This window comes from Anoplopoma fimbria, chromosome 15 (assembly GCF_027596085.1).
Source record: "Anoplopoma fimbria isolate UVic2021 breed Golden Eagle Sablefish chromosome 15, Afim_UVic_2022, whole genome shotgun sequence".
NCBI classification, from domain to species: domain Eukaryota; kingdom Metazoa; phylum Chordata; class Actinopteri; order Perciformes; family Anoplopomatidae; genus Anoplopoma; species Anoplopoma fimbria.
The window spans coordinates 2,987,164-2,998,317 of record NC_072463.1 but is presented as its reverse complement, the minus strand read 5'-3'; the positions used below and the strand labels follow the sequence as shown (position 1 = coordinate 2,998,317).

Here is an 11,154-nt window from a genome sequence, read left to right as displayed (position 1 = left end):
TCACAGGTGTCCCTCCAGGATGCTGGTGACAGCCTGGTCCAGTGAAGGGCCTGACGTGGCCCTGGTCGGGGCTGCAGAGGGGCCCTGCAGGCGCTGGAGCTCCAGGATGCTGTCGATGGCGCTCTGTAGATGCTCACTGAGCATGTTGTCCTCCTGGAGGTGGGGGGGCGGCGGGCTGAACCGACGCTCCGGCCGAGGCGACTCGTCCAGCCGGTAGCATTTCAGTTTGGGGGCGCTGACATCTCTGGGAGGAAACTCGAAGCAGCCAACCTGTGGCTCTGGCATAGAAAGAGGGCTTGGGGCTTTTATTTTGGAAAGGAGTTCTGTCTGTGGGACCTCCTCCGCAGCGTTACACAGCGGGGGCCCGTTGGAGCCCTCCTCGTCCCGCTGAGGACGCCGCGGGGCTCCGTTGGCGGCCTCAGGGTGGCGTTCGTTTGCAGCTCCGCCGCCGTTGGTCAGCTGACCCGTGTGGTCCCTCTTCAGTCCCGGGTCGCAGGCCGAGTTGTGGACCACCTTGCGGGAGCCGGACTCCTGCTTGATGGTGAGCCTGAGGGCCCCGCGGGAGCTGGAGCGGTACGTCTTCAGGCCCGGGGCCGGTCGGAGAGTCGGGTCCAGGCTGGTGGAGAAGAGGGGCTGACGGAGGAGCAGCGCTGCGAGGAGCCGGAGGTGAGGGCCCCGTGGGGGGAAGACGCTGATGTAGCCAAAGCTGTCATAAAAGACTCTGGAGAAAAAGAAAAAGGAACGAGCAGAAGATTAAACAACGTCACTTATTTTGAATGGTTGTGCAAACACGTTTTAAAAGCTAAAATGTGTTTGAAAAAGACACAAGATTATACAGAGAACATGTGTGATGGTGTCACACAGTGTGGACATTTTTTTTTTATTTAATACCGAAGCAACTTTAAAAGATACATTTAAGAGAAATCTGGGGAAGATGAAGACATAAATCTAATATTTATTATATATTTTAAAGTTTAAATATTTTCAAACACTACAAGAGCTAGTCGATAATTCAATATGATCATGTATAGCCTTTCTAGTGAATCATATTGTGATGAAATCAAATATTGAGATATCCTAATACACTATTACGTTGTGTAAATCGACAATAAGCACATAGTTACTCAAATTTCTGAGAAAATCTTATTATTTTTCCCTAAAGTTCTTAATAAAAGAAGAAACTGCTCAGTACTTTTCATTTGGTGAGTATTTAATCCACACAAAAAACGTGGTTATGTCATGTAGAGTATTTATTTATTGAATTACCAGAAAACATTTAAATATATATAATTATCAAGATATAAAATAACCTGTGGATGAGCATTAACTTGCCTCTAACAATGAGTCCTGGTCTTTTAGCATCTTGCTGTCAAATCCTATAATTTCCCCCCAAAATCTGTTATTTTTTATGTGCTATATTAGCATAACTATGTAACAAAAGAAACCCATTTGCACCCATGTTTATTAATGTGCACTGCTATTGAAATAAATAAATGTTTTTGTTTCAGCTGGCGTTAACTATTACTTGTGACTTGTATAATCATCGTTCCTTCAGACCTCCAGCAGCAGCTCAGTCTGACGTTTAACAGTTCACACCAGCCTCCTTCCCCTTTTCCAACTTTTTTTAATTAACATCACAGCCCTGCTTTAATTTGATCTTAACCTCACACATGTAATTTTCTCGTCACCATGCAGAGTCTCTCTCAGCACGACCCCCCCGCTCCACATTAACTCAGCTTAATTACACGTTCACACCTGGGAGCTATTCTGGAGCAAATATGGAGGTTAAGTGCCGCGCTCCGAGGCACAAATAAATTAATTCAGAGGAAAGAATGAAGGGGGAGTGCTGCTAATTCACTTTTTTTTTTCTTTCTGTCTCAGTCTTGGGATTTGAAACAGCATTCTTCTTGTCTTAAAAACACATTTACACACACACACACACACTTAAAGCAGTAGGTGTTGATGGTGGTCGACACTGACCTGGGTCTCTGCGGACTCTCCGTCTGTCCTCTGCTAAAGCACAGCGCTCAGCCTGGAGGAAGAGACGCTCCAGCATCACCATCTCTGCTGACGGACTCTCCTGCTGTGGAAACCAGTTCAATTACCATCAAACACACATAAACACACACACACGGATCTCCATCTGCTCCAAACGGTCCTGAATAAATGATGCTTCATAAACAAAAGAAGTCTGGTCTCAGAAGTAGTTTTACTGGACGGTTAGTGTATTCCGTTTCTCACCTGGGCTTCTCTCACCAGTAGCTGCCTGTATTTGTTGACCATGTCCTTGGTGCGTTTCAGCAGGAAACCGGACACGGAGTCAAACTCCTGGTCCACTGTGAGCAGAGAAACATCATCATCATCATCATCATCATCATCATCATCATTAACTGTTAGTGAAACAACCAAAATCATTTTTCAAGCAAAAATACCAAATATCTTCTTCTTAAATTTGAGGATTTGCAGCTTCTCTCCGTCAGATGTGATGGTGAATTAAATATACTTTTAGTTTAATTCCCATGTTCTGCATTAATCTTTAGATTTGACTTGTTTCCTTAACAGGTGTAATTACCACTTCATGGTTGTGTGCCTCTGCCATGTTTAGAGAGGTCACAGCGACCTTGAACACCAAAATGCTTTGAGTCTGCTTGAGTCCAAATTTGAGAAAGAATTCCCTCCATGCATTCAGACAGACAACCCGTAAACATAATACATACATAATACCTCTGGCCATGTCTATCGCCAGCGCGAAGGCATTTTATTGTTTGCAAAGTATGTCTCTTAGACAAGTGGACATTAAAACTCTGAGAATGATTTTAATCATAATCATTTAAAGCACATTTCAGTGCGTAATGCAGTGCATTCCATTATGTTCAGATGGCATTCTGTCTGTTACGTCACGGTGCAGCTTTTTTCTGTTTTCTTCTTCACATGGGTGACTCATGTTAAAAAAAAACCCATCAGGTTTATTCATTGGTGCCTCCATTGTGATGAATGTCTCTTTGAAGGTGAGTTTGTTGGGTCGTTTTTAGGTGTTGCTTTTAGTGGAACAGTCTATTTAGGCTTTAATAATTCAGTTTTGTGCAGCCACTTTGTCCTGTTTAGAGAACATCTTTTTGTGTCAGTGTTGATATTGTAATTCCTCTTCCACCATGTAGACGTAACACTATCCATCATATTTTAGAGGTGGACACGTTGACTGGCAACAAGTTTTAATTAAAAACTAGATATATTCTGTATCCAAGGTTACAATTGTTATTTGAAGTGTGTCTATAAATTGTTGTAAAATGTTCTTTTTTTAAATCAACAAAGCACTAAACTTGCTGCTGTCACTTGATTCAACAACAGATGTTTTTTTTTTTTTTAATAAATCTATTTATTCATAAATGCTTGTCAGTCATGAACCAGAGCTCACTAACCTATATTGAAGTCCTCCTGAGTGGGCAGGTGACCGGAGCAGCTGTGGTACGGCAGCAGGCGTCTCACGGCGTCCTTCAGCGTGTTGAAGGCCGGGCCGCTGACGGGGGTCTGAACCGCTGCGTGGTCCGAACAGATCTGCTGCTGGAACCTGGAGAACCACAACGAGAACACTCTGAGCTGCTACAGACGGGTAAGTCACTGATTAATATATGTTTTCACATGAATGTGTTGCATTTAAATTGTTTGGTTAGCTTCTACTTAAACTACGTTTCTACTCCTTCATGTCCATGACATCCATTTAAACTCACATTAATCAAATCAACATATTAAATGACATTATGTGAGTCTGAGACTGAACTGAAGTCTTGTTTTCTAGTCCACGGTTTCCTCCGACATCACAGAAGCTCTTACCTTTGCCGGCGTATTGCTGGTGTGAGCCTCTCCTCTCTCTGCTGCTCCAGAAGATCTGCCAGCTGGCAGCCGGAAAACATTTTGGGTGAGATCAAAGGATGGAGAGACAGGGGTGCGATTTTCAAATCATTAATAATTACATTTGCTGCGTTTAACAAATAATCATTTCAAAGCTCTGTTTTCAACACCGGAGCCAATTTAGTGTCATCCTGGAGGGAAATGATTTTGACTCATTAGAAACATTTTAACACCCGTTTATTCTCAGTGTAAGACAAAAGTTATATAATTAAGTTTTTTTATAATAGACGCAAAATGTACAGGTTTCAGCTTCTAAAGCGTGAAAATGTTCTGGTTTTCTTTGCTGTTTGTGATTGTAAATTTAATATCTTTGGGTTTTTTTGGTCGGACAAAGCTAGACACTTAAATATGTCAATTTAAGCTTTGGAAAATTGTAATAATAATAAATAATATATCTTTATATACAACATTTATAATATATAATATTTTCGATTACATAAAGATAAAGGACATCTTTTCCCACATCAAACAATTTTTTTAAATATATGATTACATTTTTGACATGCCAAAAAAAAAACCTTTTGTATTTCTCACCTTGGTGTTGGTGTTCTGGCTGGTCTGGATCTGGACGGGGGCCCGTGGACCTGGGCCCCCGGGGCTGCAGGAGAGGATGGATGGACATCGAGAGTAAACGCTTTACTCTCCACGACCAAGGCAGCTGTTGGCTCTGAAAAAGGGGGGACACAGTGAGAGATGATGATGATGATTGTATTGCAGATCATAATAATGATTACAGTGCTGGTGAAGTGATTATTGTTTGATTGAGTGCCATATTTTATTGGAGACTCACTGTTTTGTGTGTGCTGTTGAACAGCGGAGTCGTCTCCTCCTTTGGGGAGACAAACGGACGCAGCTGTGGGATCAGACTGCTGCTGAGGCACCGAGACACGCAGAGGGGGGGGGCTGCTGTGGACTGAAGCGGAGACAGAGGACTGAGGCTGGGGGACGGACGACTGGACCTGGACCTGGACCTGGACCTGGGGTGGAGGTGGATGCTGAGAGACCGACGGCTCTATCTGCACCTTGTTCTGGGCAAACAAGGCCTCTGGGACCTGGAGCTCATGAGGGACCTGGTACTGGACTTGGGGCTCGATTTGAGTCTGTGGAGCTGTGACTGAACCCTCAGGTCCGGGTGGAGGGATCTGAGGGGAGAAACTGGGTGGAGCTGGTCCATCTGGGTCCTGGGCGGGGGAGGGGGAGCAGATCAGCGGCGCGTCCACGGGGTCTGAGTGAAGCGGAGAAGCATCGACGCACTGGTCGGCGTCCTGACCCGAGACTTCCTGGGTCGTTGGTTGAGTCTCTCTCTCATTGGCTGACGGGGAGGAGAGCGACTCCAGCGGCACCACCGGCAGAGAGCCGACCAGCAGTTCAGACGTGATGGGAGGACTCAGGTCTTGCTGCTGTGGTAGAAATGATGAAGAAAGGTTTAACTTTATTCCACTTAAACCATTTTTCTTTAACCTCTATATCGTATTTCAAAGTGTTTTTTTTACTTTACTTACTAAAACCTTGCATTATATCTTTGTTTGGAAGTCTTGATAAGGATTACCTCGTATCAGTGGCAATAGTTGTTTCTCTTTTTAAGTTGTCATAGTTGGAAAAGCACAGTTGTTACTGTTAACACTAATGGTTCTGTTCAAGTGTCCCAGTGAGAGTATAAGTCAGCCAGCATGCACAATACCAGGGAGATGAAATCAAAGCAACTAAATGGAATTCAGCCTCATTCATTTAATTTACACCTGTGCTTTTCCTACTGTGACTTGTCAAAATGTCTTCTGCAGAAAAAAGGCCTTTTGTTATTTGTGGACATCTGGAAAGACTTATTACTACATAGGCCAATATGATTTAAACATTACGTTTCTGAAAAATAACTCTGCATGTCTTTTTTTTTCAAATAATGTTCAATGCAGTTAACTGTGTTTCACTGTCACGCATCATATTGGAGACAATTCTGCACCAGTGAAGTTTTATTGTCAGCTTTAAAGTGAACCTGTGAAGTTTCTGGTGTGGATATGGGGGGTGCAGCCTTAGCCCGGCCGGTGCTAGTGTTGTGAACAATACAACAATGCACAATAAGGAATTCAAATAAAGAATCACTTCATTTTGGTTTAAGGATGTACCTCAACGTGTTTAAAGAAAGGTTGCATCTAACTCAATCAATCACTCATTTAATGCACCACCCGGCAAAAAACGCTAAGTGACACAAATCAAACACACCCATGATGATGCGGGACCAACAGATGCATGCAATCATGCCAAATGCTGAAATGCTCCTGGTGATCCGTAGTTGTGATCTCTACATTTGATACGTCGCTGAGGGACTTCTACCTTCACTGAGGTGTGTAAGGACTTCCTACTTTTTCTTTCAAAGTTTTGACTGAAGAGTTGTAGTAATTTATTTCTAACTTTTGTTTACGGTATCTCATCATTTCTATTATTTAAACACTATAATTTAAGTTTCTTGGGGTTTTTAATCCAATAGGCCTACTTCACAGTTTGTTTCCATTCAACACTTCAAAAGCTAATAACCTTTATTAGAAGTGTGTTTAGTTTGCTGCATAGCTGTGAAACTGAACACATAGTGAGGGCTGAAGAAGGATCATATCTTCCTTATATGATATCTTACTGAAACCATTAGAAACACTAATGAAGAGCACTGTTGGCAACATATAAATGTAAACCATCATAAGCGCTTCAGCACTGAATCAGAATCTGAATCAGCAGAAATCTGCAGGAATATGTTTTAGCTCTGACCTGTTGCAGATGTTGTATAAAGGCCTCGTTGTGACTCATGGAGTGGGTCACCTCCTCCACTACCCGGGTCATGTCTGCTGGGGGCATCAGGAGTTTAGGGATCTCCACAGCTGGATCGGGGGCCAGAGGTGGATCAGGAGGAGGCTGCAGGACTGTGACCACAGGGGGAGAGGAGGACTGCAGCCCTGCAGAGGTGGGCTGCACCGAGACGTGCTGGAGGACATGTCCATAGGGCTGCAGCCGGAGAACGTAGAGACATCAGAGAAGAGGAGTTAAAGAGGAGTTCACACGCAAAATACCTGCAAACATCACAGATGGAGGTGTGGCCAACACTGAGGTTAAAGGACAGCCTGCCAAATCCACTGATGCACAGCCACCACCAGTATATTTAGTAAGATTTAGGTATTTAACTAGAAATTCAGTTTTTTTTCTGACCGTCTGTAAAGGCACCTTGTACAGGTTTAGAGTTTTTGGACATTCTTTTCTGCTATTCATACATACAAAAAACACTTAATTGACACTTGAAATTTGTTAATCCATCATAGTGGACATCAATTCTGCATGTTTAATATTTTTCAACATTGCATAATCATTGTTTGGATAATGAAGTTTAGGTGCAGACAGATTTGACAGGAGAACTTCAGCGATCTAGTATGGCACGATCATATCCTGACTTCCAGCTTTAGAAACGTTGGATCCTATATTTCCCATAATGCAACTCAAAAACATTTTTCCATTCATTTCTTACTGTTAAAAGCCGACGTCTCTCAAACACTATGTTCCCAGTTTGTAACAGACTTTCTGCTGAGTGTTTTTCTTCAAGCCAAAGTGAAGATGCCCCTGATATTATTATTGATTTTCTCAGATTCTGGATGGATTCCCTCTAGAGCTACAGATGACGCGATAAGACTGTTTTCATCGGTTATGTAGGATCGATCTTTATCTTCACGTACCTTACTCAATAATGTTATATTGACCGAAAATAAAGGCAGGGTTGTTAATCTTCCTCAAAAACACATTTTTGGGGAAAATCTCATCACATCCTGACAGCAACCAATGAATCAAATGCTCTGACAACAAAGAAAAGAAAAACTCTGGTATATCTGAGACTTTCGCAGGACTGTAATAAGACTGTCCAATCATTACATCCGACCTGAATGTAATGATTGGACAGCCTCCCTGTCTGTCTACCTGCTTATTTTATATGTGAACTCAATGCACGTCACTGGAGTAATGCCACAAGTTTATAGCTTGACCTCTGCGAGTCCTATAATAGCCACGTTTGTTGTTTACCTTCATAATGATGATATTTAGGGGCGTGGCTTTAGAAGGAGGCCTGAAGGGACGGACTGTCAGTGTTGGGAACTTTCTCGCTAGATTACATTTTTTGATCTAGTGAACTCTTGCTAGTTTCTCAGGATTACCAACCCTGCCTTTAATGCAGACTCCACTGATGTCCACTGTGATGGATTACATCATCAAAGCAAGTTTCATGCACAGAAATGAAAGTGTGCCTGCAACATTGAGCAAAATAGACCCCCCTCAAATAGCAGCATGGTCCGTTATCACCATGTAAAATAACACACTCTGTGATAGAAGATGGACAGACGTGGCAGCTCACCTGCGTTAGCTGGTGGAAGGTCTCCTCTGGACCGGCCCTCTCCTCCTGAACGGTTCTCTCTGGCAGCAGCACCACGGAGGCCTGATGGAGGCTCAGATGTCCGTCTGTCACTCTCGTCTGAGGAGCCGGAGCCCGGGTAGTGAAAGGCAGACCCTGAACCACGGAGGGCCCGTTGACGATCGAGATGGAAGTGAGATCTTGGGGCAGCACCCCTGAACTGTTGATCAAGGTGATGTGGTTTCCAAGGGCAGGACTGTGGACCAGGGTGGTGCGCTGCCCCTGCCCTCCTGGAGTGTAGGTTCCAGCCAGCTGTGCCGGCATCTGGAAGACAGTAGGGGGCGCTGACTGTAGCTGCAAAGGTCCAGAAAGCACGGTGGCCTGTCGGAGCGCTAGCTGCCCTGAAGGGGTGGTGAAGACGGGGCCGAAGTTCAGCTGTCTCTGGGGCACAGTCAGGATCTGAGAGCCTTCAACCAGCTGCCCGGTGGAGGGGTTCACGCCGTGGAGCGACGGGCCGTGGTGACTGGGGGTCAGCAGGGGTCGAGCTGCGCTGGCGGACTGGGAGATCGTAACAGGGGACTGGCCTGGAAGAAGGAACTGGTTTTGGCCTTGGAAGAGTCCCTGAGGCTGGAGCACAAAGGAGCCCCCCTGGTTGACCAGCTGCAGGCTGACCGGTTTGTGGAGATGCTGGTTGGACTGCGGCGGGGGAGCTGCAGGCTTTTGGCCTGGAGGCTGGGAGAGTAAGATATTTGGCGAGGCAGTCCCAGGGACAAATGTAAGACCTGGGGGGTGTTTTTGCCCAGAAGGCTTGGGGCTAATCTGAACCAGTCTGGGCTGAATGCTGATGGGCAGCTTGGGTTGGATGTGAAGAGGGGCCCGCTGCAGGACGAGGCCCGATGCTGCTGCTGCTGCTCTCAGGGTCGGGGTGATAAGGGGACGACTGGTCACACTGGGAACAGTCTTGTGGATGATCATACTGGACGCCTGGGCCGGACTCAGAGAGAAGGAGGTCTCCGGTGAAGCAGCGGGAAACACATTTCCAGGCAGGAGCCCCATCAGCTGAGGAGGAGCAGCGGGTTTTAGAGACGGGCAGCCCGGTCCGACGGCCAGGAGGGAGGGCTGGGGAGGCTCCACTGCTGCCTGGGTGTCTCTGGGCAACGCGTGGGCGATGGGCAAGGTCACGGATTTGGGTATGAATGGTACGGAGGGTGGGGGGAGGAGAGGGGCGGGTGAGTACAGGGACAGGCTGTCCCCGGGTCCGGACAGCCCTGCCTCCAGAGCCATGGTCTGCTCCGTGATCTCGGCCTCCTGCAGGCTCTGCTGCAGGATATCGCATGCCACCTCCGCCTCCTCCACCTCCCCTTTCTTTGCCTCGAATGCGGCCTCCACGGGCGTCCCACCCTGCACCACCTGTGGGTCTTCTCCGCCCTCCGGCGACGACAGGAGGGCCTCCTCCAGGAAGGACAGGTCCACGCACCCGGGCGGAGGCGTGTCTGGGGAATCCCTGCCGTCTCCCAGCAGAGAGACGGGGCTCTGGAGGAGATGGAGGGAGAGAGATGAAGAAGAGAGAGTTGTTTGATTAGCAGGAGATAACAGGAAGCAGTTTCAGGCACAGAAGGAGAGAGAGAATAAGGAATGGTTCTCCTGGGGGAAATAGCTGGTTGTTGTGACGCTGCTGGCTGTGGATCCAGACACTCACCGGGGCATCTGTGAAGAGGGAGGGCTCCCCAGAGGAGGAGCTAATGAGCAGGTCTTCAGTCTGCAGCTGTTGGGATGAAATCAGTGGATTTATATATTTTTAGGGTCGGGCTGACAAACGCAGTGTTACATTAGGACTCTGTCTTTCCACACTGTCAGCCCTCCTCAACTCATCTCACACCACTGTGTGCCAAGAAAGAAATTCCCATCTCGAATTTATCATTTGCAAATTATTTGAGTCCCTCTCTATTTAAGACTCTTTTGTTACCTCATTGGTCCCATGAAGGAAGTCGTTCAGGGCTTGGGGGTCACTGCGAAGACGGAGAGAAATCACAATTAAATTCAGTTAAATCCTTTTGAATTTTCCAAACCAAGTATTTTGAACATAAAACGGGACATTAGACCACTTTAAATCTAAGACCCTGTCCAGTTTATTTAATATAATAATTACTTCAGATCATGATGACAAAGTTTATTCTGTTGGATCCGAGTACGAGTCAAACGGACTCACCACAAAACATCAAGTAGACAAGTCCCATCTTCATCCTCCATGTCAACTAAGAGGAAGAGGAGGACAAATGCATTCGGGTTTAAATTACTGGGATGAAGGATGAATCGGTGAAGGGAAAACCAGACGTTTTTCATGGCCGCAACTACTTTCATCATCGATTAAATGATCTTTGTGTTGGTTATTATAGAGGGCGACTTTAATGAGAACTCGCAGTCTCTTGATTTAAGATCCTCTTCTTGGCGTACAGGCTCCTAAAGGTCTTCCTTTTTATAGTTCACATTAGACACCATCTTAGTTCAGAAACCCAGCAGATCTCTCAGGTCTCAGGGAATCTGAATCAGACTGCACTGGCACAGAGTTCATTTAAATACAACTCAAAGACCTTTTTATTTGGTTTAGCATTCTTCTAAAGCATCTTTTTTATGTATGTGTACGGAGGTTTGTGCAATATTTGCCTTTCTGTTCTGTTCTTTAATCCTGTAGACCTAAAGCTGAGATGATTTTATAGAAATTTCCTCATTCAATCAATCGTTTGATCTATAAAAAGACAGAAAGTTGTGAAAAATGTCCGTCACGTAGTTCCCAGAGTCAGAGGGGCATCTTTAGATAGCTTTTTGTGTCCGACCAACAGTCCAGAATCCAAATAAATTTGAATTTGCGACGA

The 11,154-nt window shown here is 45.5% G+C and overlaps 1 protein-coding gene across 1 annotated transcript; it reads right to left on the bottom strand.

The window, feature by feature from the left end:
• si:ch211-168d23.3 (BRD4-interacting chromatin-remodeling complex-associated protein) lies at nucleotides 1-10,531 on the bottom strand. The gene is given in 14 exon segments (XM_054614591.1): nucleotides 1-593; nucleotides 596-721; nucleotides 1,981-2,083; nucleotides 2,242-2,336; nucleotides 3,420-3,568; nucleotides 3,832-3,893; nucleotides 4,444-4,475; nucleotides 4,478-4,576; nucleotides 4,700-5,306; nucleotides 6,664-6,897; nucleotides 8,285-9,814; nucleotides 9,981-10,046; nucleotides 10,248-10,290; nucleotides 10,491-10,531. Coding segments are annotated over 14 exon segments (3,780 nt in total).
• Between the last annotated feature and the right edge of the window lie 623 nt (nucleotides 10,532-11,154).